This window comes from Chiloscyllium plagiosum, chromosome 28 (genome assembly GCF_004010195.1).
Source record: "Chiloscyllium plagiosum isolate BGI_BamShark_2017 chromosome 28, ASM401019v2, whole genome shotgun sequence".
In the NCBI taxonomy this organism is placed as follows: Eukaryota; Metazoa; Chordata; class Chondrichthyes; order Orectolobiformes; family Hemiscylliidae; genus Chiloscyllium; species Chiloscyllium plagiosum.
Window position 1 is genome coordinate 42,115,015 of NC_057737.1, and position 27,453 is coordinate 42,142,467.

Consider the following 27,453-nt stretch of genomic DNA (forward strand, 5'->3'; position numbering starts at 1 on the left):
CTTGGATGCTGCCTGACCTGCTGCGCTTTTCCAGCAACATATTTTCAGCTCTGATCTCCAGCATCTACAGGCCTCACTTTCTCCTCATAGATAGGGTAGACAGGAAGGAACTTTTCACCATGATGGAGGGATTGATAACTGGGGGCACTACTTTAAGGTGAGGGGCAGAAGGTTAGAAGGAGGTGAGAGGAAATTTTATTTCACTGGTGGGCATGTGAAACACACTGCTGGTAAGGGCTGATAGAGGCAGAAACCCTCATAACATTTGAGAGGTATTTAGATATATACATGTGATTCCAAAGCATACAAGGCTGTGGACCAAATGCTGGATTGGAACAGTTAGTTGGTTGTTTTCGACTGGTGCACAGTCAATGGGCCAAAGGGTCCTTTCACTGTGCTGTAGAGCTTTATGACTCTATGTCACCATCTTTCCTTGGGTAGACCAAAAAGGAAAGAAACATCAGAGTTTCAAATGACTTTGAGCAATGTGTCAGTGCCAGGCCTTTCTGGGGTGAGGCAATTGTTCTCAGTGGTTTGATTAATTCCACGAATGAAGAGTGTGCGATTGTAATGAAATTGGGAAACATCTGATAAAGGGAAGCTTAACAACTTGGGCTGGACCTCCCATCAAAACCTCTGACCATAATTAGAACTGCAACAATAGACAGTCAATTATAATATGCAGATGATATTGAATTACAGGAAAACAGTGTTTAAGAAAGCTCAGTGAGCCAGCATTCCTGTGGAACAACTGCTATGTTTCTGAATTGTTCCAGTTCTGTTTGAAACATTAAAGTTTACAGTGACTGTAAAGTCAAATAGTTATCGATTAAAGATAGAGAGGACTTTTACTTATACCTTCCATGATGTCCCAAATCAATTTACAATCTGTGGCATGCTATTAAAGCGTAGCCACTTTTATAACATTGAAAAATGTAGCAGGCAATTTTGGCTACAATAATGTTTGACACAAAGCAATGTGATGACTGTGTGGAGTTTGCACATTCTCCCTGTGTCTGTGTGGGTTTCCTCCGGGTGCTCTGGTTTCCTCCCACAGTCCAAAGATGTATAAGTGAGGTGGATTGGCCATGCTAAATTACCCATAGTGTCCAGGGATGTTCAGGCTAGGTGGGTTAGCCATGGGAAATGCAGGGTTGCAGGGATAGGATATGTGGGTGGGTCTGCATGGGATGCTCTTCAGAGGGTCGGTGTGGACTTGATGAGCCAAGTGACCTGCTTCCACACTGTAGGGATTCCATGCAAAATGACTCTTCTTTAATGTTTCTGGTGGATAAATGTGGGTCAGGATATTAAGAGAACTCCTATATTTTTCTTTTGAATAACACCATGGGATCCTTTACATGGATGTGTGACAGTGCAGCACTAATATGGCAGCCTTCCCTGACGGGTGACATTCTGCTGTGATTCCTCTCAAACACACACAATTGAAAGTAATTTCAACTGCCATGATTTCAGCCGAAGTCACAAACTTGTGGCAATTAGTATCTCTGCAGCATGTCCCTTGTTGTTACATCATAGAATCCCCAGCCGATTCGGCCCATCAGATCCACACCAGCCCTCTGAAGAGCATGCCACTCAGACCCAGCCCATTCCTGTTACCCTGCATTTTCCCATGGCTAATCCAACTAGCCGGCACATCCCTGGACACTACGGGCAATTTTCCGTGGCCAATCCACCCTAACCTGCACGTCTTTGGACTGTGGGAGGAAACTGGAGCACCCAGAGGAAACCCACGGGGAGAATGTGCAAGCTCCACATAGACAGTTGTGCGAGGCTGGAATTGAACCCGGGTCCCTGGCACTGTGAGGCAGCAGTGCTAACCACTGAGCCACTTTGCTTGCCCTGATTCCCCCCAATCATCATGAAGAACAAGTTGGCAGATGGACATTCTGGCACATTGCCACGTTTGCTATCTCAGCCTCATGAATGATTACTAAGAATGATGGGAATGGAATGTTTTCGTAACGTCTGATTTTCAAACGATCATTGGATTTGGCCAGGCCCAGTGAGCTATTTTCTGGAAAGTTCAAAATAATATAAATCTCTCCTTCTCAGGTCAAAATGTAATGAATAATTTTATTTAGTTCTAATTTAGCAAGTTTTGAGAAGATTTGAGGTTCTGGATGTAAGTTTGCTCACTGAGCTGGAAGGTTCATTTTTAGACGTTTCGTCACCACACTAGGTAACATCTTCAATGAGCCTCCGGACAAAGCTTCCAGTTCTAATTTAATACATTTAACTTTTTGATGTACAATATTATCACAACATAACTGGGAACAGTGTGGTAATAATCATGGCCCACTGTAAACAAGCCACCATAAAATGTATAAATGTATAAAATTCCATTAGCCCCCAACAGAATGATTGATTCGCCTGACTGAGTGTTACAAGGTTTCATCAGGAGCAGAAAAATAGCTCTCTTTATTGTGATACACATGACTTTAACTAGAAACAGAGAAAATACATGATTACTAAGCTACAATAATGCAACTTAAATCATGCCCCTTCAAGACCACAAGTAACTCAATCACTGGTGGTTCTTCAGAGACAAGAAGGACTCTCTTCTGCTCTCAGAGTGAGTCCATAGGTTCAGACCAATATGGCTACCACAGGCTCTGTTACACTTGGGGCAGAAGGTGGTCATGGGAAGGAGTGGGTAGGACATAAGTGTGGCAGTGCACTCCTTTTGCTGGTTTTGCTTGGCTTCTGCTTTTTCCCTACAGCAAGTCTCAAGGTGTTGGATGCCTTCCCAGATTGTCAAAAAGGCCACAAATACACACACTATCAATCACAATGAAGATGGACAAAAGGTTTAAAATATATTAGAAAAAAAATATAAACAGGGTTAATAGGATTCCAAAAATCACAAGTGAAGATTTCAAGGGTAGATTAAATTGTCTCGGAGTCTGTTGTGATTATTTTCTCCACCAACGATGTGCAGTTATTTACAAGGTGGTTATTGCTCTTCCCTTTGGGTTGTTCTGATGGATTCAGTTTGTTTCTTGTTTGAGAATTTTTTTCATGTTTGTTTTCTTGGTTTTCTGTCCTTACCCCACACAGGGATATATCGAGAGAGAGAGAGATCGAAGCTTCCTGTTTGCAGGCTCTGGGTGTTTTTCTCTGCCAGCCCCTCACACTTTTCACTTTTTTAGAATTCTTCATGTCAACCAACCAGATCGTAAGATGTAGGAGTGGAGTTAAATGTTTCTCAACCCCATTCTCCCACCTTCTCCCGTAACCTTGATCCTCTTATTAATCAAGATTGTATCTATCTTGGTCTTAAACACACTCAGTGGCCTCCATAGCCTTCTGTAGCAATAAGTTTTACTGATTCATCACTGTCTGGCTGAAGAAATTCATCCTCATCTCAGTCCTAAAGGGTTTTTTCTTCACTCTGAGGCTGTGCTCTCAGGCCCTAGTTTCTTCTACCATGAAAACCTCTCCACACCCACTCTATCCAGACCTCACGATATTCTGTTAGTTTCAATCAAATCCCCCCCCTCATTCATCTAAACTCCGCGTATGGACCCAGAGTTCTCAACCGCTCCTCGTGTGACAAGCCCTTCATTCCTGGGATCAATCTTGTAAATCTCCACTGGACTCCTTCCAAGGCCAGCACATCCTCCCTTAGATATGGGGCCCAAAACTGCTCACAATACTTCAAATGCAGTCTGACCAGAGCCTAGACAGACTCAGCAGTGCATCTCCGTTTTTGTATTTTAGTCTCTTGAAATGAATACGAACATTTTATTTGCCTTCCCAACTGCCAACGAAACCTTGTATGCAAACTTTAAGAGGGTCCTGCGCTAGGACACCCAAGTCCCTTTACTCTTCAGATTTCCAAATTCCCCAGTTAGAAAATAGTCTACGCTTATATTCTTCCGACCAAAGTGAAAACCTCACACTTTCCCACATTGTACTCCATCTGCCACTTCTTTACCCACTCTCCTAGCCTTGTCCAAATCCTTCTGCAGCCTCCTCGCTTCCTCGGCATTACCTGTCCCTCCAGGTATCTTTGTGTCATCTGCCAACTTAGCAACAATGCCCTCAGTTCCTTCATCCAGATCATTAATGTATAATATGAATAGTTGTGGTTCTAACACTGACCCCTGTGGAACTCCATTAGTCTTGTGAACAAAGAGAACAGTTGTCTGGCACAATTTCCTCACCTCAAAAGACTATTTATGCTACTTAAATTCTCCCTTTCACTGCTTTAAAAGCAACACCTGAAAAATACACAGCACTTGCTTTTCAAGTTGCAAAATTCTCCTGGTGTTTCTGCTTTAGTAGATTGTCTTCCATCTCAGTTTATAGTTCCAAAAACTGTACAATATAGATATCATTACATCAAGTGAATGGGTGGCTGATTCCTTTCCTCATCTCATTCCACCACTACCACAACAAAGTATGAATTGAAAAGGAAGGCGATATTGTGAATTATATATTGGACAACATGTAGCTCAGTACCAGAAGCAAATTCACCAGGTCCCTTAAACTCCTGCATAAAGAAATAGTTCATTGCAAATAAATAAATTCAACTCATACTCTAACATCCAGAAATAACATGAGGCAAATATGGGAAACTGACAATCTGGGGTCAAACACCCCATAGAACACATCAAATAACAAGGGTGGTAAAGGTAGCTGCCATGGATTTTTCAGCAACCCCATCATTCCCAATGCCTTGGCCCTAAAACTTAGTGAATCTGTGGGGTCTAAGATCTCATTAGAACTTGAAAAGGAGTTTCAAATCTTCACTTTCAAAGATCTGGATTTGAAATACCTTCAAAATCCAATCTATCATGAAATACCTCGAGGAGTGCTCACTTGCCTTCCCTGGGACTGTGCTCTCTGAATGATTGAGACTGCCCTCCAGCACCTACTCATTATTTGAGTCTTGTGCAGACAGCTAGCTTCACACAACTATTGCTGCCACTAGGTTTTTCCAAGCTCTAATGTTCCTCAGTGAGACGCTGCAAATGATGTTTGTGGGTTTCCTTCACTCTCACTCATCATTCATCAGTAAAGTGATGGAAGGGGTCACCAACAGTGCTATCAAGCAGCACCTGCTCAGCAATAACCTGCTCAGAGACATCCAGTTTGGGTTCTGCCAGGGTCACTCAGCTCCTGACCTCATTGCAGCCTTGGTTCAAATGTGGATTAAAGAGCTGATTTCCAGAGAGTGAGGTGAGAGTGATAGCCCTTGACATCAAGGCTACATTTGACCGCGTGTAGCATCAAGGAGCCTGAGCAAAAACTAGGCTCAATATGAATTAGGGCACGGACTCTGCTGGTTAGAGTCATACCTGACACATAGGAAGATGGTTATGGTAGCTGAGTCATCTCAGTTTCAGGATATCCCTGCAGGAGTTCCTCAGGATGGTCAAATCCCCTAAAATAAACATCGTCGGTGTTACCATTGACCAAAAAACTGAATCAGACTATCCACTGTGGTTACCAGCGAAGATCAAAGGCTAGAATGTGTGCAGCAGATAACTCCCCAAAGCCTGTCCACCATCCATAAGGCACAAGTCAGGAGTGTGACGGAATACTCCCTACCTGTCTGGATGGGTGTAGCTCCAGCAACACTGAAGAAGCTTGACACCATTCAGATTGGCAACACATCTACAGCATCCACTCCCTTTCCCAGTGACGCTCAGTAACAGCATGTGTACCATCTACAAGATGCACTGCAGAAATTCACCAAAGATCCTTAGACAGCACCTTCCAAACCCACGACCACTTCCATCCAAAAGGACATGGACAGCAGATACATGGGAACACCACCCCCTGCAAGTACCCCTCCGAGCCACTCACCATCCTGACTTGGAAATATATTGCCGTTCCTTCACTGTCACTGGGTGAAAATCCTGGAATTCCCTCCCTAAGGGCACTGTTGGTCAACCTCAAGCCACTGTGGGTTGCAGCGTTTCAAGAAGACAGCTCACCACCACCTTCTCAAGGGCAATTAGGGACAGGCAATAATTGCTGGCCACGAGTGCACAAAAGAACCCTTTCAGTTGCGCCAAAATATTAATGACTTACAAGCTTCTTCTCAGCCTCTCCAGCTCGCAGAGGTTAACCTGAGCCCTAGCAGTGAGACATAGCTGCACAGAGTGGTTCCCAGGGTTTCAGTGAACCTTAATTACATATAATGTTCCACAGCTGCCCCCTTTTCCAGGATGGAGCCTCTTGCCTAGTCTCCAACCACCTGAAGCAGTCTTGAAGTGCGGGTCACTGACCCTTGACCTGATCTGGGAGACCTATTGAAACCTTACAATGACTAATATTGGAACATGTGTTTCCTGAATGTCACAACTGTCAAAGTAACTCCCTCTTCTTAACTGCAACTTCAGAACACTTGGATACAGGGAGCGAACAATGAATTTTATTACTGTGTATAGTTTTATAATTAAGTTATGGTGTTATGAAAGCAAATTGCAAAGGGCTATTTATAAAATTCATGTGTTCGTCGGCAATGCCACAGAAAACTGGTTTGTAATCTTATTAAACAAACATGGAGAACGCTCCTTAAAAGGCCTCAGAACTTCCAAAATCTTGACCAGCCCAAAACAAATTTGACTTAGTCAATTACAAGCACCTAACAAGTGTAAAGGTACTATAATCCCAGGGGACGATAGGCTGTTCTCTTCATTAGTGAGAGAGAGAGAGAGGGCTGGTGGTGGTTTAACCTGAGGGTCACCATGCCTCAGCTGAAGGGAGAGGTTGAGAAGGTGGGACTTTCAGGGTAACCTGAGCTGGTGCAGGAATTGTTGCTATCAGTCAGCAATGCAAGCCAGCTGTCCAGCAAGCAACCCTCCCCCATCCTAACAAGAGTACATGGCCATACTTAACTAATAAGGATGGAAGGCTTGGTGTACACCAGGTATTGAAATTGATGAAGCAGTTTATAAGGAGTACGCTTAGTGTACAGACAACTTATCACCCCATGTCCATATTCTTGGCATCAGTGACACTAAATGAACAGAGATGTTTGTCAGAGCAGGGAATGTATACAATTGATGATGATGATGATGATGAGGTCCTCTCTTCAACTTCCTAATGGAAAGCTATGAACTTAATGGAACCAGTGACATTCTGTGAGGTCACAACAGACTCAGCAGAATGTCATTGACAGCTGACAGCTGGTGCAATGTGTGCACGTTAATATTTCAGAGAATAGTACTGCTTTAGTTGTTCAGTTGATCTGATTTTAAGAGAATCCTCTTTCTTTTTCTTCCCCAAGGCATTCTTAGAAAAGTACGGCTACCTGGAACCTGGTCCTCCTGAGGAACTGAGTTTAGCTCAGGTCAAAGAGGCAGTCAGGTGAGGCTTTTACCATCAAGGAGTGAAATGACAAAAGGACAACATCAGTGTTGAGTAAGCCAACTCTTCACTAACCAATGGCAGCATTGAGGCTCTTGAATTTAAGGCACCCCGGGGGGGGGAGGGGAGGTGGGTTTGGGGAAGGGGGAATGTAGTTGGACAGAGACCTTCAAAATATAGACCCCATAGCCTCCAGTTAAATCTGGGCTGGGAACTCTATTACCATCTAATATTAAGTTGCGGCTGTACAGGACATTGGTTAGGTCACTTTTGGAATACCATATTCAATTCTGGTTTCCCTCCTATCGGAAGGATGTTGTGAAGCTTGAAAGGAGTCAGAAATGGCTTACAAGGATGTTGCCAGGGTTTGGAGGTTTGAGCTGGAGGGAGAGGCTGGATAAGCTGGAGCTGTTTTCCTGGAGCGTAGGAGGCTGAGGGGTGACCTTATAGAGGCTTATAAAATTATGATAGGGTATATCGAAAAGGTATTTTTTTCCATAATAGGGGAGTCCAGAACTAGAGGGCATAGGTTTAAGGGTGAGAGGGAAAAGATTTACAAGGGACCTTGGGGGCAACCTTTTCAGGCAGAGGGTGGTGCGTGCATGGAATGAGCTGCCAAAGGAAGTGGTGGAGGCTGGTACAATTATAAAATTTAAAAGGCACCTGGATGAGTATATGAATAGGAAGGGTTTGGAGGGATATGGGCCAGGTGCTGGCAAATGGGACTAGATTAGGTTGGGATATCTGCTCAGTGTGGACGAGTTGGACTGAAGGGTCTGTTTCCATGCTGTATATCTGTATGACTCTAATACTTGGCATTTGACCAGTGGTAGGTGGGGGCCTGTGGGTTCCCTATGTCTGAACCCAGTGTGTGGGGCTCATGGACGATACCCTCAGATGTCGCCTCCTACCCTGGAAATGACCGTTCCCCCTCGACCCTGCTGAGGCCTCCCTGACTGACCCCAGCAATCCTGTCAACTCACAGCAGCCTTATGTATCTTTAGCCTGCCTCCAGTGCAATACCAACAGTGAGCTCCCGGCACACCGATGGCTTTGTATGGAGAGTCTGAGTTACTGCTCACCTCTTTACAGGAATGTTGTTCCCAATTGTTAATCTGTAGTAAGAATTTATTTATTTGTAATATATCGGAATTATTAAGTATATAAAACTGGTCAGTGCTTTCTGTTTATCTGAGTCCAAAAGACAGATAAATAAGGGAATTTTGTGCACATTTTAAAATTGTTAACTTTTATCATGACCCAGGGGATAGTGAGGTTTGATTGGCTTGGAAAGGGTGGACGCTAGGAAAATGTTTCTGTTAGGTGAGGAGACTAGGACCCGTGGACACAGCCTTAGAATTAGAGGGGGTAAACTCAGAACAGAAATGCGGAGACATTTCTTCAGCCAGAGAGTGGTGGGCCTGTGGAATTCATTGCCGCAGAGTGCAGTGGAGGCCGGGACGCTAAATGTCTTCAAGGCAGAGATTGATAAATTCTTGATGTCACAAGGAATTAAGGGCTACGGGGAGAATGCGGGTAAGTGGAGTTGAAATGCCCATCAGCCATGATTGAATGGCGGAGTGGACTCGATGGGTCGAATGGCCTTACTTCTGCTCCTATGGTCTTATGGATTGGAAGCATGTAGAAGATGTAACACCACCGACCTCTCTCCTCTGATGGAAGATTGACACCCATTAGACCCAAGGCAGTTTCTACGTTTCTTGCCTCCTGAACAGCAGGAATCAGGAACTCCTGTGGGTGGTGCAATGAACACAACACAGGCTTCACTGTCAGCAAATCCCCGCACCCCCAACCTCAGCAGAACCCAGTTCAAAACCCACTGAACTGCCAGGTACACACTGCTGACTACCATCGGCGACACATGTAGCGATCCTGGGTAGCTCCTCTAGCCCCGTCATTGTCAAAGCTCACACTTGCCCCCCCTCACACTTGCCCCCCCTCCCCCCAAACCCCCAGTCATCCCACAATATCACAAGACTAACTCGGACTAGAGTTGATGGACTGGCACATACATGATGGGTCAAAGGACCTCCTTCTGTGCTGTAAAACTCAATGACTAAGAGTAGAGACGTTCTCCTTGTGTCCTGGTCATTTTTTGTCTGAACAATATTATTAAGCTAGAAAAAGGCTCGGAAGAGATTTATCAGGAATATTCCTGCGAATGGAGGGTTTGAGTTATAAGGAGAGGCTGGATGGCCTGGGACTCTTTTCCACTGGAACGGAGGACGTTAAGGGGTGACGTGTTAGAGATTTATAAAATCATGAGGGGTATAGATAAGGTGAATGGCAGGTGTCTTTTCCCTCGGGTGGGGGATTTCAAGACTCGGGTTCATACTTTTAAGGTGAGAGGGGAAAGATTTAAAAAAAAGACATGAGGGGTAATTTGTTTTACACAGCGATTGAACTTCCAGAGGAAGTGGTGGATGTGGGTACAGTCACAATGTTAAAAGACGTTTGGGTGAGTACATGAATAAGAAATGTTTGGAAAGGTATTCGCTAATTTAGTTTGAGATTCTGGTCAGCACGGATGAATTGGAACAAAGGATCTGTTTCTATGCCAAATGACTCTATAACAAAATATCACTAAAATAGATTACCCAGTCATTATTGCACAATTGCTTGTAGGCCAGATATGTCCACAAATTGGCTGCCTTAGTATCTACAGTTTAGCAGTGAAGTGCTTTTGAATGACCTGAAATACAGGGGCTATGTAAATGCAAAATTATCATATTAAGGGACCTCAGTGCTTGGCAGTGTCACAGTTCTCCATCTGAGGAACAGCCCCATAGCTCAGACACAGAGAGTGGGTAATGGCCATATCTTCGGTCAACTGCCCATCATCTCTCCTTCCAAGGAAGCCAAACATTTGGACAGATAAATAACTATCAATCAATTCAACATATCCTTTTTTCCTGATTTCGAAAAAGCAAAATTACTCCCAATCTGTCCCCTCATAGAACTTACCCTGCACTCAGGCAAACCTTGCAGAATGATTTTCTGTTACACTTTTATTAGAAATGTGTCTTGAGTTTGGGTGTGTTGACTTTTATACATTATATGTGAACGGGCAGCTAGGTAGCCAGACGTACACCCTTGGGCTGGTGAGCTGGAAAGGTGTTGTTCTTTGATCTTTGACATGTTTAAGTGGCTGTCCTCAGTCAGGTCTGTGTTTGTTCAAACTGAATTTGAGGGGTTTCTGGCAATCTGCTTCCAGAATTGGGTAGGGTTTATTCTCCAACTTTGACTTTGTAGTTTAACATCTGAACAGCAAAATGTTCCTTTCTAAGCTATTCTGGGGGAGCCTGGTCTTGTAATCAGTATCAGAGGTGCTGCAGTAAGATCAGACAGCTATGATTCATATCCTTGCAAAAACAGAAATCTGGCTAGTTATGAGGTAGCTAAGGATGGCCCAAGATTTATTGCTCCTTCCACATCCTGTGTTATACCTCTCACCCCTCCCTAGCTACTTCAGAGCCATTTTGAAAACTTGGCGTTCTTGTTTATCCTGAGCTGAGCTTCCTACTCCATATCCTCTGCAACACCGAGGTCGGAGAATTCCACCTCACCTGAACATTGCCTGTTAATGATCCTGCCCCTGCCCATCTGCTGCTGAAATCCTTCTTATTGCCTCCAGGCTTGACCATTCCAGTGGTTTCTTTGAAGGGGACGGCCCTCTTCCATCCTTAAATGTCTGCTGACTGTATCCTGTCACCATTGCTCCAGTCCCTGCTTCAGTGTAAACTTCTCTTCCATGTGATCAAAAGCTCGCTGCAATTCACTCCAGCCTGACTATCTGCTGTGTTCCTTCAGTTCTAACCTCCCTGACTTCCTGTTCTAATTTCAGCTTTCTAAGTTCTGGATTTCCCATATCTGCAAGTCCATCTCCTTATCTCGTACTGACAGATGGGAAAGTAAAGTGGGTATTCTGTTGAGCGTTTTCTTGTTTTGACCTTGTGTGCTCATCAGCTAGAGAGGAAACCTGTACTTTATGCTGAAGAAGAATTTTGTTCTTTTGTAAAAGTGATTTTTCGCTTGTGAGAGACAACTTCAGCAGAACGCAGTACTGGGGATTGACTCGGTTCGTGTCACAGCAGCTGCTTAACTTTGCTTAGGGCAAAAAATGTATCCATGTTTCTTGTACAATGGAGCATAAAGGAACAACTCACAATGTCAGATGTGTTTAAGATCTTCAGATTCCTTGCTGGGCATGGTTCCCAGACACGAATCCTTTAGCGGGTGTAGTTCCTACATGTTAGTCCTTTTGGGTATAGTTTCATAGGAAATGGTTACTTGGACTGTCTTATAGCCCAATCGTTATTCTGAATGAGTTAAGAAAGTTTAGCTGGGTGACAGGCTAGTTACCCATGAGAGCATCACTGAATTGATTGATCACTGAAGTGATTCATGGATGGCACGGTGGATCAGTGGTTAGCACTACTGCCTTACAGTGCCCGGGATCTGGGTTTGATTCCTGCCTTGGACAACTGTCTGTGTGGAGTTTGCATGTCTATGTGGGTCCCTTCTGGGTGCTCTGGTTTCCTCCCACAGTCCAAAGATGTGCAGGTTAGGTGAATTGGCCATGCTAAATTGCCCATAGTGTTACGTGCATTAGTCAAGGGTTAAATACAGGGTGGATTACCCTTTAGAGGGTTGTTGAGCCAAATGGCCTGTATCCATAATGTAGGGAATCTAATCTAATGATCCTGCTTCACCCAATGGGAGTGTAGGTTCCTGTCACCGGCTGCCATCTTGGACACTATTTCATCCACATGCATAAATGGCGTCTGCCCAGTCAGTCAAATTTTCAAATGTGTTTCCCAATTCAGTCTCTCATTATTTCTTCCTCTCAACGCTCTCTGGCAGTGTAACTCCAGCGAGTGGCGACTGTAAATCTATACCAAGTGTTGGCTGCTTGAGGCACTCCGACTCAGAGTTGATGAGCTGGAGTCTGAGCTTTGAACAATGTGGTACATCAGGGAGGGGCAGAGTTACCTGGACGCTGTGTTTCAGGAGGCAGTGACACCCCTTCGATTGACTACTTCAAATTCGGTCAGCGATCAAGGACAGGAGGGTGTGATGGCACGCGAGGCAGGTAGAGGGATCCAGGAGGTAGTGCTGAAGGATCCTCAGCCCTTGAGCCTGTCTAACAGGTTTAAGACTCTTGTTCCCTGTGTGGATGAGAGTGGGGGCTGTAGGGAGGATGAGCAAACTGACCAGAGCACCAGGGTACAGGGAGGGGGAAGAGAAGAGAAATGTAGTTGTAATCAGGGATAGTATAGTCAGGGGAATAGACACTGTTCTCAGGCCAGGATTGAGAGACGCCAAAGGCTGTGTTGCCTGCCTGGTACCTGGATTCAGGATATCACATCTGGGCTGCAGAGGAACTTGGAGTGGGAGGGGAAAGATCCAGTCATCATGGTCCATGTGGGTACCAGCAACACGGTAGAAAGAGGAAAGAGGTTCTGCTGAGGGAATATGTGCAGCTGGAGCTAAATTAAAAAGCAGAATCTAAAAGGTAATTAACTCCCGATTATCGCCTGAGCATGAGCAATATGGCACAGGGTCAATGCCATTAAAGAGATAAACACATGACTCAATGCTTGATGTGGCAGAAACAGTTTCAAATTCATGGGATATTGGCAACGGTCCAGGGGAGGGAGGGAATTGTTTGGATGGGGAGCAGTCGATGCAGAACTGAGGATGTTGAACGTAGGTACACACAGTATTAGAGATAAGGTAAATGAGCCTGTAGCACAGATTGAAATGAGCAGGTAGAGGGTGTTCTGGCCGCAAGGAACCAAGGCTGGGAGCTCAATATCCAAAGATACATGTCCTTTTGAAAGATGGGCAGAGGGGGCAGGATTTCCATGTTACTACGAAATGACATTAAATCAATAGCAATAAGTGATATGGAGTTGGAAAGGGTGGAATGTGTGTGGGTAGAGTTGAGGAACTACAAAGGAAGAAAGACCCTGATGGGGTTGTGTACAGGCCTCTGAGCAGTCGTCAGGATGTGGGGAAGAAAATAAATCAGGAGATAGAAAAGGTGTGTAAGAAAGGCACTATTGCAATAATCATGGGGGACTGAGATATGTGGGTGGACTGGGAAAACTAGGCTGGTAATCTAATTAGGGCAGCATGGTGGCTCAGTGATTAGCACTGTAGCCTCACAGCACCAGGGACCTCGGTTCGATTCCAGCCTCAGGCGACTGTCTGTGTGGAGTTTGCACATTCTCCCCGTGTCTGCGTGGGTTTCCTCCGGGTGCTCCGGTTTCCTCCCACAGTCCAAAAATGTGCAGGTCAGATGGATTGGCCATGGTAAATTGCCCATTGTATTAGGTGCATTAGTCAGAGGGAAATGGGTCTGGGTGGGTTACTCTTCAGAGGGTCGGTGTGGACTTGTTGGGCCGAAGGGCCTGTTTCCACACTGTATGGAATCTAATCATCTCAAGACGTGGAATGTCTACGAGATGTTTTATTTTGGAGCAGGGTGGTAGAGCTCTCTGGGGAATAGGCAGATCTGGATTTGGTGATGTGTAACAAGGCAGACTTGATTAGGAAGCTTAAGGTGCAGGGACCCCTAGGTGGCAATGACCATAATTATGATAGCATTCACCCTGCAGTTTGAGAGGGAGAAACTGGAATCGGACGTTACAGTATTACAATTGAGTAAAAGTAACTACACAGACCTGAGGGAGGCGCTATCTAGAGTTGATTGGAAGGGGTCTTGCAGGGAAGATGGTGGAGCAGCAATGGCAGGAGTTTCTGGGAGTAAATCTGTTTGCACAGCAGAAATTCATCCCAAGAAAGAAAGAGCATGCTAAGGGGAGGGTGAGGCTACTGTGGCTGATAAGGGAATCAGGGACAGCATAGAAGCAAAAACAAAAGCATACAATGTATTGAGAATTAATGGGAAGCCAATTAGCCTGACCTCAGTCATTGGTAAACGTTTCGAGGCTTAGGAGGCCTTTAAAAACCAGCAGAGAACAGCTAAAAAAGCAATAAGTGGGCAGAAGATGAAATATGAGAGTAAGCTAACTAGTAATATACAAGAAGATTGTAAGAGTGTTTTTTTAAGCTATCTAAAAGATAAGATTTGGAGATGTCGGTGTCGGACAGGGGTGTACAAAGTTAAAAATCACACAACACCAGGTTATAGTCCAACAGGTTTATTTGGAAGTACTAGCTTTCAGAGCATTTATAGAATCCCTATAATGTGGCCACACTTACCCTCCAGAGAGTAACCCACCCAGAGCCATTCCCCTACATTTACCCTTGAACACTACAGACAATTTACCTAACCTGCACATCTTTGGATTGTGGGAGGAAACTGGAGCACCTAGAGGAAACCCACACAGACAAAGAGAAAATGTGCAAACACCACACAGACAGTTGCTCAAGGTGGGAATTGAACCTATGATCCCTAGCACTATGAGGCAGCAGTGCTAGCCATTGAGCCACTGTAGCTACCTGCTGAAGGGGCCGCACTCCAAAAGCTAGTACTTCCAAATAAATCTGTTGGTGCTATCACCTGGTGTTGTGTAATTTTTAACTTGAAAGAGGCAAGGATTGACATTAGACCACTGGAAAATGAAATTGGAGAAATATTAATGGGGAACAAAGAAATGGGTCCCAGAGGACTGGAAAATGGCTTATATAACACTCCTGTCTAAGGAGGGAAGACAAGAAACTATAGGCCCGTTAGCCAAACCTCAGTCAATGGTAAAGGTTTAGAGTCCATTACAAAGGATGAGATTGCGGAGTACCTGGAAGTGTATGGTAGAATTGGGCAGAGTCAGCACAGCTTCATCAAAGGGAGGTCATGCCTGACAAATCTGTTAGAATTCTTTGAGGAGCTAATGGGCAAGTTAGATAAAGGAGAGCCAGTGGACATGATCTATATGGATTTCCAGAAGGCCTTTGACAGGGTACCACCCAGGAAGCTGCTAATTAGATAAGAACCCATTGTGTTAGGGGCAAGGTACTGGCACGGATAGAGGATTGGCTGACTGGCAGAAGGCAGAGAGTGAGCATACAAGGGTCTATTACAGGCTGGCAGCCAGTGACTAGTCAAGCCCCACAGGGGACCACATCTATACATTCACATTATACATTAACGATCCGAACGAAGGAACTGAGGGCATTGTTGCTAAGTTTGCAGCTGACACAAAGATAGGTGGAGGGACAGGTAGTGCTGAGGAGGTGAGGATGCTACAGAATAATGTGGACAGGCTAGTGGAGTGGGCAAAGAAGTGGCAGATGGAATACAAAGTGGGAAAGTATGAGGTTATGCACTTTGGTAGGATCAATAGAGATGTAGACTATTTTCTAAATGGGGAGAAGCTGCAGAAACCTGAAGCACAAATGGACTTGGCAGTCCTAGTTCAGGATTCTCTTAAAGTTAACCTGCAGATTCAGTTGGCAGTTAGGATGGCACGTGCAATGTTTGTATTAATTTCAAGAGGACTCGAATGCTGAGGCGGTATAAGGCTGTGGTCGGACTGCATTTGGAATATTGCGAGCGGTTTTGGACCCACTATCTAAGGGAGGATGCGTTGGCCTTGGAGGGGTCCAGAGAAGGTTTACAGGAATAATCCCCAGGGATGAAGGGCTTGACATATGAGGTATGGCTGAGGACTCTGGGTCTGTATTTGATGGAGTTTAGAAGGATGAGGGGGATCTCATTGAAATTTATGGAATACTGAGAGACTGGGATAGAGTGGACATGGAGAAGATGTTTCCATTAGTAGGAAAGATTACAACCCAAGGGCACAGCCTCAGAATGAAGTGACAACCTTTTAGAACTGAGCTGAGTAAGAATTTCTTCAGCCGGAGGTTGGTGAACCTGTGAAACGTATTACTGTAGAAAGCTGTGGAGGCCAAGTCATTGAGTGTCTTTAAGACCAAGATAGATAGGTACTTGATTAGTAAGTGGATCAAGGGTTATGGGGAGAAGGCAGGAGGATTGGGGTTGAGAAACACATCAGCTGTAATCAAATGGCAGAGCAGATTTGATGGGCGGAATGGCCTAATTATGATCCTCCATCTTATGATCTTATGGGGCATCTACTGCCTCCCATGTGACAAGTAAAGTGCCAAGGGATAGCAGGAAAGTGACTGACATGTCACCCTTCAACATCCTGCCAGACATTACCCCACTCACCCTGTCACCCTCCACTCCTAACATTCCCTTTGGGGTGCCCCAGCTACCCAGACCAATCAGTAGTGCAACATGGTGGGTACTTTGTTGTTTGTGGTCCTTCTGTGTCCATGCCAATTGCTTTACAACCCCTCTGAAGCTGCTACCACACACCTGTGCTTCTCTGTGCTCATTGCCTTCTGTCTGTGTTGGTGGTTCCAGGAAGTTCCAATGGATCTCTCACCTCCCTGTGAGTGGGGCCCTGGATGAGCCCACAGTGCAGCAGATGATGGAGCCACGATGTGGGGTCAAGGATGTTGGAAGCCAAAGGGCCTGGCAGGAACATGTGGAAAACCTCTTCCTGGGTCGAGCCACCATGCGAAGCCGGGCCAAACGTTACTTACAACAAGGTAAATAACTTCCACGGGCACTCTTTGTTCTGTTTGTTATCAAATTACTTTTGGTTATGTAGACAGTACGCTTTCAGAGGTTAGTGAGCACTGTGCAATGTTCATCCATTGTTAGTATTTTCTTTCTCCCCTTCCCCAGCTGCTCTCTCTGTGAGGTCCCACTTCAGAGTCTCGAGACTGGCTCCTTGCTGACATTCAGTCTGGGACTGAGGGATTGCTACATTTCTCTATTCCTGATGAAGCGCTTTTGCCAGAAACGTCGATTTTCCTGCTTCTCAGATGCTGCCTGACCTGCTGTGCTTTTCAGGCACCACTCTAATCTAGATTGCTACATTTAGTCCAGTGCTGTCAGTGGCGCAACTTTACCAATGTGACATTTAGCTGAGATGGTGCCTGTTCTCTCTGGTAGATGTTAAAGATCTCGTGACACCATTTCAAGTGTTTTGTGTAGCAAAGTTGTTCACGATGTCTTGGCCAACGTTTCTCTCTTGACCAACGGCTTGGGAAACAATTTATCTGTTCATTTGTCTCATTGCTGTGTGTGGGGAACTTGCCGTTCACAAACTGACTGGTACGTTTCCCACAATGCAGCATTGATTACACAGGAAATGTACCTTCTTGGCTCTGAAGCTCTTTGGTACATGCTCAGACTGGGGTCATAATTTTAAGGTGAGCGTAGAAAGATTTTAATAAGACATGAAAGAAAACATTTTTACACAGAGAGTGGTTTGCATGTGGAATGAACCTCCTGAGGAAGTTGTGGATGAGGTTCAGTTACACCATTTAAAAGACATTTAAATAAGTATATAAATTGGAAAGGTTTGAAGGGATATGCAGGCAGGTAGGACTAGTTAGTTTGGGAAACTTGGTTGGCATGGATGAGTTGGGCTGAAGGGTCTGTTTCCATGCTGTATAACTCTATATTAGAATGGGTTTGAATGCTAGCCCTTTAGCACAGTGGTGTTGAAATGTTGTTATACTGCTGCAGAAATAATCCCCTCTGTCTTTGTGATTGCTGCATTTAGACAACACTGACAACATGATGGGATAATTGATGGGGGAAGGGGGAAATTCTGGTGATGAGCTTGTTTTGTTTGTGAGTCTGTTTACTATTGATGCTCACTGTGCTTGCTGGATAAGCCTGATTGTGGATTCAGAGTGAGGTAAACAAATGGTAGAAAGAGCTGGAAAGCTGAGTCGAAGCATGGGACAGACAATTGAAAGCTCTGTGAATAAAGCATTGAAAGTAATGTCATTTCTGAACACAGTGGTTGGGAGTAGTTTGGAAGTAAAAAGGAGTTGTGGCTGGGTGAAGAAGGGAAATGTGAGAGAGAGGGAAGAGTAGAGAGAGAGGAGTGTCAGAGAGATGCAGGGGAAGAGGGAGAAGCAAAGAACGTGCTAGGCATTAATGGACATGCCAGTTGCTGTGATTGGAAACACTAGGAATGGCTCCACAAACAGCTGCTTAAAATGAGAGGAAAAACAATGACAGCATTGTGATGCTCTTCAGTTTTATTTGTTCAGTTAGTGCAGATCTTATTGCTGGAATCCTCAGTGAATTTAGAGAGCAGTCACGTGAATGATTTTGGTTTCGTTCATGGGATGCTTGTGTGGCAATCCAGTTATTGCCCGATCTCTCATTATCCTGCGGTTGGTGACGGTGAGCTGTATTCCTGAACTACTGTGATCCCTGTGGCTTAGGGACACCGACGGTGAAATATCACAATACCTAGAGAGGAATCCGGTAACAAATTCTCTCACAGCTCAGCTCGACAGCAGATAGTTGATGTTGACCCTACTCGCTTTCCCAGTGTCACTGAGTGCGGATCAGAACATTGCCTGCCTTGACAGTTTAAACAAAATCCAATCTTGAAGCACAGATCATTGTCACCCGGTTACTTAGCATCCAAGTGCTGGAAGGAGAGTTAGGTTCGGAAGCTGTGGCAATGAACTGTTGTTTTAAGAAATACTTTTCGGAATCATTTCCTCGCTGGTTCTCGTCTCTCTCTGTCTGAACTCGCTGACTAGATTCCAGTCTCTCTGCATCAACTTGCTGTCAAACAGCTGAAGCTGTTGGAACATACACCACATTTGCACACCCATTCACTACCCGATCGTCACGGTCTGAGTAATAATGTGGGGGGAGAGCTTGGGTTGTGAGGAGGAAAGCTGTCTTGGTAAATGTGTCTGCGGCAGGTTTCTGTGAATTTGAAATGAAATCTTAATTCAGTGATTGGAATATATTTGGCAATTGCCCTGTTTGAGTTAAGTATTGAAGAACAGGGGTGTTAAAACTGCTACGTCTACTAAGCTGATTCCTGAAATGCATTTGGTATTTTCTGTGGCCATAACCCTTGGTACTTTTTTAAATGCATTCATAGGATGAAGGCGTCTCTGGGTAGACCAGCATTTATTGCACACCCCTAATTGCCCAGAGGGCAGTTAAGAGTCAACACATTGCAATGAGTCTGGAGTCACATGTAGGCCAGACCAGTTAGGATGAGAGATTCCTTCCCTACTGGACAGTAGTGAAGCTATGTGAGTTGTTCCTGATGATCACAACGGCTTCATGGTCATCACTAAACTTTTAATTCCAGATTTTAAAAAATATATTGAATTCAAACTCCACCATCTGCTGTGGCAGGATTTGAACCCAGGTGTCCAGAACGTTAGCTGGGTCTCTGGATTTACAGTCTAGCAACAAGCCATCGCACACCCTCTACTGGAGTTAACAAAATGACAGTGATCTTATAGAAATACATAAGATTCTGTAAGACAAGGTCGATGCTAAGAAGATATTTCCCATCTCAGAAGAATCTAGACGTAAGGGTACAGTTTCAAAATGAGAGGTTAAGTTGGAGAGGACAAGGAATTCTGATCCTGTCAGGGTCATAATCTTGAAATTCCCCTCTACAGGGAACAGTCAATGAATGTATTCAAGGTTGGGTTGGACAAATCTTTGACTCAGAGAGGAATTGGGGACATGTGGGAGGTGAAAGGGGGAAGGTACGAAAGTAAAGTCAAATTGGATCAGGTACAAACGTACTGAAGAGTGGAACAGACTCAAGGAACTGGCCACCTCTGCTCCTACCTCCCATAGTTTCCATTTAGATAGGGAAAAGACCACTCTGGTCAGGTGTGCTCCCTATGATTACGGTAAGTCTTACGTGTTTTAGGACAGTGCTAGTCTTGGGGAGTGTGATGAATTAGTTAATCTCAATCAGAGCAACAGCGAGATTGTAACCATTAAACTAATTGCCCAGGAGGAATTTGGGATGTTTTTAAAATATAACCTTATCTCATTCTAGTTCAGTCAAACTCCATCATTGTACTTCTAGTTTGACTATGTTTCTTGGCCAGTGATACTTGGTACATCATGAGAGTGTGGAAATGTCATTATTCTTTCAATTTGATTTACTGTTTGATTTGATTTGGTTTGATTTATTATAGTCATGTTTCCCTCAGTACAGTGAAAAAGCTTTGTTTATGAGTAGTACAGGCAGGTCGTAGTAAACAAGAACATGCAGATCATAGGGGGCTTAGACAAAGTGAGGTTACACTGCACAGGACATGCGCAAAGCAAGTTCAACATTATTTGAAGATAGAGACTCCATTCATCAGTCTAATCACTTCACCCAATGAAGGAGCAGCGCTCTGAAAGCTTGTGATTTCAAATAAACCTGTTGGACTATAACCTGGTGTCATGTGACTTCTGACCTTGTCCACTCCAGTCCAACACCAGCACCTCCACATCAGTCTAATAACAGCAGGGAAGAAGCTGTTCTTGAACCTGTTGGTGTGTGTATTCAAGCTTCTGTATCTTCTGCCTGATGGTAGAGACTGTAGGAGAGTCTGTTCCACTCTTCAGTACGTTTGTACCTGATCCAATTTGACTCTACTTTCGTACCTTCCCCCTTTCACCTCCCACATGTCCCCAATTCCTCTCTGAGTCAAAGATTTGTCCAACTCAACCTTGAATACACTCATTGACTGTTCCCTGTAGAGGGGAATTTCAAGATTATGACCCTGACAGGATCAGAATTCCTCCTCCTCTCCAACTTAACCTCTCATTTTGAAACTGTACCCTTATGTCTAGATTCTTCTGAGATGGGAAATATCTTCTGTAGGGTCTTTGATGATGTTGGCAGCCTTTCCATAGCAACGATAGGTGTAGATGGAGTCCATGGATGGGAGATTGGTGTCCCTGACGGTCTGGGCTGTGCACACAACCTTGTGTAGTTTCTTGCAGTCCTGGGTAGAGCAGTTGCTATACCAGGCCGTTATGTATCCGGATAGAATGCTTTCAATGGTGCATTTATAAACGTTGGTGAGGGTCCTTATGGACATGCTGAATTTCCTAAGCCGTCTGAGGAAGAGAGGCATTGTTGTACCTCTTGACCATCACATCTACGTGGGACCAGGACAGATTGTTGGTTATTGTCACTCTGAGGAACTTGATGTTGTCCATCTCTCAACCTCAGCTCCGTTGATGTAGATGGGAGGCATGTTCTCCTCCTTTCTTTCTGAGGTCAATGATCAGTTCTTTAGTTTTGCCGACATTTGGAGACAGATTGTTCTCATTGCACCATGTCACCAAGCCCTCTATCACCTTTCTGTACTCTGAATCATTGTCTGATATCCGTCCTATCATTACAGCATCGTCAGCAAACTTGTAGATGGCGTTCGTTCAGAATTTGGTTCAAGACAAAAAAGCTGCCGATGCTGAAATCCAAGGTAGACAAGCAAGAGGCTGGGAGAATACAGTAAGCCAGGCAGCATCAGGAGGGGGTAAAGCCTCCTGACAAAGGCTTACACCCGAAATATTGACTTCTCCCCCTCCTGATGCTGCCTGGCTTGCTGTGCTCTTCTGGCCTCCTGCCTGTCTACCTCTTATCAGAATTTGGCAAAGCAGTTATGGGTGTTCACGGAGTACAGTAGGGGGCTGAGAACACATCCTTGAGAGGGGCTCCAATGTTGAGGTGCAGTTATCTACCTTCATTGATCTTTTTTTAAATTCATTCCTGGGATGTGCGCATCACTGGCAGGACCCATTCCTATTTGCCCTGGGAGAAGGTGATGGTGATCTGCCTTCTTGAACTGCATTTGGTGTACATAGACTCCCAATGCTCTGAGGGAGGGAATTCCAGGGTTTTGACCCAGTGATAATGAAGGAACAGTGATAGATTTCCAAGTCAGGATGGTGAGTGGCTTGAGGGGGAGGTTGCAGGAGATGGTGTTCCCATGTATCCACTGCCCTTGTCCTTCCAGACGGAAGTGGCCATGGGTTTGGAATGTGTTCTTTAATGACCTTTGGTGATTTCTGCAGTGCACCTTGTAGCTAGTTGGCACGGCTGCTACTGAGCATCGGTGATGGAGGGAGTGGATGTTTGTGGATGTGGTACCAATGAAGCAGACCGCTTTGGTCTGGATGGTGTCAAGCTTCTTGAGTGTTGTTGGAGCTGCACCCATCCAGGCAAGTGGGGAGTATTCCATAACACTCCCGACTTGTGTCTTGTAGATGGTGGACAGGCTTTGGGGAGTCAGGAGGTGAGTTACTTGCTGCACGATTCCTAGCCTCTGACCTGCTGTTGTAGGCAACATGTATAAATGGCAAGTACGCTTGAATTTTTGGTTAATGTCTTTTGTTATTGGTCAATGTTCTTAGCTTTTCTGCAGTAACTTGTGACTGCGATTGATAGTACATTGAGGCTGGCCTGTGGTCACATATATCCTCAAACCCAACCATGATGCCAGGTCTCCTTCTGCTTAGTAAACCACTCAAGATTTTTTTAATTGAGAGTAACTCATGAAGCAATGTGGTGGGGCCTTAAGCTTTTAGGATTCTTAACCAAGGCCTCTGAGCTATTAGTTCAGAAATGCAACCGCTTCACTCCAGTTTGATCCTCTGTTCAATAAAATAATCTGAAAACACGCTGGACTTGACATTGGTGGTTCTGCACATGACCCTGAGTAATGTCAATTCCATTCCGGAAGTGGTCCACAGGCCTCCAGAAAACATGGCACAGCCTCTTTGTATGTTGTTGGATCTAGTCAGGCTGGTAGATTACAGGACCATTTATAGCTCCAGCGTTTGCAAATGGAGTTGCAATCTTCGAAAGGGGTTTCGCAGTTCTGCTTGTGTGTCTACATCAGAGAGCAGCTCCCCAGACATGACTGGTTCACATCAACATTTCAACATCTGGTGGAAGAGGGAGTGGCCCAGCCGTGTCTTCAGCTGGTGTGGATTCCATCCACTGCCACAGCACATCCTTAGAGACCTGTTACAGCCTGTACATCCCCACCGTGTCGTTTCTCCCAGATCAAGCTGGTTTAGACTGGGCTCGTCAGGATATCGAGATACTTTCCTGCGAGTTTGAATTCTTCACCTTCTCACCTGAACTGAATTTATTGATCAGCAAAAAATGTTCAGCAGTAGCCCGAGGACAGTAGAGAATACACAGACCTCGATGTCAGACGTGCAATTCAACTCTGTCTTTATCATTCCCACTCCTTTGCCGGAGTTGAGATTGCTGCATGGTTCCTACGTTTCATTACCATTCCCAGATTTTTTTACCATTCCACGTGGCTGGATTTTCTATGCAGGGTCTGGATGCCAACACCGGCAGGAATACGGGGGTCACTTTTGAGTGCAACTTTTAAAAAAATACTTAAATGGTCTGCTCGAATTGGAAGGATATTCAGTGCCTGATTCGAGGTACCAACCACTGGCAGGAGCTGGGAGTTGCCTGCCTGATACCAGCTGCAAAGGTGGGCGGCAGCCATCTTGGGGACTGCTGCTCGCTTGCCGATTTGAGTAGCCAGTCCCTGAGATGTGGAAGGAGATGGGCTTACATGGCAAGGTAGAATCGTCACTGGCGCTGGTGTGAGTTGGAAACCACAGATTTCTTGAAAAGCCGACTCCAGTGCAAGTTTATCAGGCCCCATGTCCAAACCAGCAGAGGGGCTCTGAAGTGTGCAAGCCTGGCCTGCTTCATGTCAGCTCCTCAGCAAGCTTCCTGAGGAACTCAAGCACCTTCCTTGACACCAATACCTTCCCCTGCCATCCGTTTGGAAATCTGAAACAATCCCGGAGATGCTAAGATTCCACAGGCCCAGCCAGAGAGTGGTGGGCCTGTGGAATTCATTGCCGCGGAGTGCAGTGGAGGCCGGGACGCTAAATGTCTTCAAGGCAGAGATTGATAAGTTCTTGATGTCACAAGAAATTAAGGGCTACGGGGAGAATGCGGATAAATGGAATTGAAATGCCCATCAGCCATCATTAAATGGCAGAGTGGACTCGATGGGCCGAATGGCCTTGTTTCCACTCCTATGTCTTATTCCTACAGGACCTCCACGAATGTATTCTTCAATCCTGATTATACCAGATCCTGACCCCACCTGCAATTGAAAATCTGGCCCCTGTTCTGTCTATGGTTCCTGTGTTAAACTAAGACCCAGCCCATCCTTTCTATCTATATCTTGGCTTAGTTGGTAGCAAAAACATTAGGTGTTCAAACCTTACTCTGGGACTGAAGTGAATAATGGCCAAGAAATTCTGATCAGAATCAGAAGCTCTATTTCCATCCTGGATCAGACAAAAAAAAACATATTTACGTTTAGAAGATTCCTACTCTGGAAATTCCTGGTCTGGAGTTATTTTTTGTGAAGTAGGAATTCTAGCAGCCAGTAGGAGAAAAGATTATTCTTGAAAGCCTCCCCATTTTAGAGAGTTAGTTTTAGAGTCATAGAGTCATACAGCATGGAAACAGACCCTTCAGCCCAACTCATCCATGCTGACCAGATTTCCTAAATTGAGCCAGTCCCATTTGGCCCGTATCCCTCCAAGCCTTTCCTATCAATGTACCTGTCCAAATGTCTTTTAAATGTTGTAATTGTATCCACCTCTAACACTTCCACTGCCAGCTCTATCCTTACATGCACTACCCTCCATGTGAAAAGGTTGCCCCTCAGGTCTCTAATAAATCTTTGCCCTCTCGCCTTAAACCTATGCCATCCAGATATGGACAGACCTAAGAATCCACAAGCATCCACTCCCTCCATCACCGAGGCTCAGTAGCAGCAGTGTGTACTATCTACAAAGATCCTTAGATAGCCCCTTACAAACCCACAATCACTTCCAGCTAGAAGGACAGGGGTAGCTGATATATGGGAACATTACCACCTTCAAGTTCTCCTCCAAGCCACTCACCATCCTGATTTGGAATTATATCGCCATTCCTTCAGTGTCTCTGGGTCACAGTCCTGGAATTCCCTCCCCAATGCCATTGTGGACCAATCCACAGCAGTTAGACTGCAGCAGTTCAAGAAGGCATCTCACTACCACCTTCTCAAGGGGCAACCAGGGACAGGCAATGGATGTTGGCCCAGCCAGGGATGCCAAAATCTCATGAATTATGAAAAACAAAGGGAATAAAGTGATGGTGTTTGAGGTGTCAGGGTGCAAGGTGGGTGAAGAAGAGATAGGGAAAAATGCCAGGTGGGTGAGAGTGTAGGATGCTGGATAATTGGTGAGTGTATCAGGAAGGTTGAGGGATTGGGTGGAGGGTGGTGTTGGGATGTCAGATCTGGAGGGTTGGCTCAGAGGGTAGATGGTCTTTGGGCTGGTGCAGGAGAGTGAATGTAGGATTGGGGATTGATGAGTGGTCGGGTTGGGGGATTTAGTTGAGAGGGCCAATGGTAAATTCAGTTTAATAGTTACCCAGAGTTAGAGTACTTTATTACTCCTGTAATTTATTCTGGATATATATTAAGCTTAAAGTGAACTGGAACCCTCCAAAATCTCCAACTTTAAGGAATGTTTTTGGAGAGTTCCAGACACCTGGGAACTGTCAACTAGAATTTCCAATTTCCTGGAATAAACTGCACTGGGATTTCCACACCAATCTAAACTGCTCCAATGACTGTCCGACCTTCAGAGTTTCTGGACCAGTCTTCACAGACACTTCACTCCAGTATTGGAGAGATTGCTGAATCACTGCAGTTTTAATCTTTTCAATGAGCAACTTGATCATCTACCTTCCAAAGTGGATGTAAACGCTCTGTCAGCATCATTGAAAGAAATTCTTTGGTGTCCTGGCCAATATTCCTCTCCCAACCAACCCTACAAACAGACTCACCAATCTTTCATGATTATAACATGTTACCTTATCCAAATTGTCCGCTTAACTGCCTCCCTGATAATGGGGAAATGGTGTCACAGTGGAGTAGTCACTGAATTAACAATACAGAGGCTCCATACTCTTGTGATATGGGTTCAAATCCCATCACACCATTGAGATTGAGATTTGATTAATAAATCTGGAACTGAAAGCTAGCCTCTGAAATGGTGTTGTTAAAAACCCACCTGTTTTCCTCAGGCCCTTTAGGGAAGGGAATTTGCCTTTCTTACCTGGTCTGGCCTACATGTGACTCTAGACTAAGACAACAATGGTGGTTGATTCTTAACAGCACAATACAATGGCCTAGCAGGTTCAGGGGCAATTAGGGATGGCGACAAATGCTGGCTTTGTCCCGCCTCGTCAAAAGAATACAAAAATATTCCTTGGTTTGGGAATCTCCTGAGATTGTTCCATCCGGGTGGTGATTAGGAACAGGATTAAGCTCGGAGTGTTGGCTGACATCATGTGAAGCACAGTTCTTGCCTGTCTTGCCTTTCAGAACCTAAAGGATTTTACTCCATTGGTTACATACGTTTTGAAGCATCATTGTGGTAAAGTAGGAAGCATGGTAACCAACTCATGCACAGCAAGCTTACACATTTGGCAATTTGATCATTGGTGGCACAGTGGCTCAGTGATTAGCACTGCTGTGTCACAGCGTCAGGGACCTGGGTTCGATTCCAGCCTCGGGTGATTGTCTTTGTGGAGTTTGCACATTCTCCGTGGGTTTGCTCCGGATGCTCTGGTTCCCTCCCACAATCCAGAGATGTGCAGGTTAGGTGAATTGGCCATGCTAAATTGCCCTGAGGGTTCAGCGATATATAGGTTAAGTGCATTAGTCAGGGGTAAAATGTAGGGGAATGGGTTTAGGTGGGTTACTCTTCAGAGGGTTGGTGTGGACTTGTTGGGCTGAAGGGCTTGTTTCCACACTGTAGGGAATCTATGATCGGTTGTTAATTGGGGGATAAATATTGACTGAGGAGAATTCTTGGAATAATGTTGTGTGATCTTTAGCGACCATCTTAGAAGGAACTTGGGGCTTTGGTGTTATATTTCAGCTGAAGGATTGACTGTGTAGCACTCCTTGGAAAAAGTGAGGACTGCAAATGCTGGCGATTAGAATCTAGATTAGTGTGGTGTTGGAAAAGCACAGCAGGTCAGGCAGCATCCGAGGAGCAGGAAAATTGATGTTTCAGGCAAAAGCCCTTCATCAGGAATGACATTCAGGAAAGCCCTTCATTCCTGATGAAGGGCTTTTGCCCGAAGCGTCGATTTTCCTGCTCCTCGGATGCTGCCTGACCTGCTGTGTTTTTCCAGCATCACTCTAATCTCGACTGTGTAGCACTCCTTGTTCCCC

At 45.0% G+C, this 27,453-nt stretch overlaps 1 protein-coding gene across 1 annotated transcript in view; it reads left to right on the forward strand.

The window, feature by feature from the left end:
* The window catches only part of mmp28 (matrix metallopeptidase 28), a 98,958-nt gene that overhangs the window by 25,696 nt on the left and 45,809 nt on the right, over positions 1-27,453 (forward strand). The window contains exons 2-3 of the mRNA XM_043718782.1: positions 7,268-7,347; positions 16,730-16,917. Coding sequence (XP_043574717.1) covers positions 7,268-7,347; positions 16,730-16,917 — 268 coding nt within the window. The remainder of the gene's footprint in view (positions 1-7,267; positions 7,348-16,729; positions 16,918-27,453) is intronic.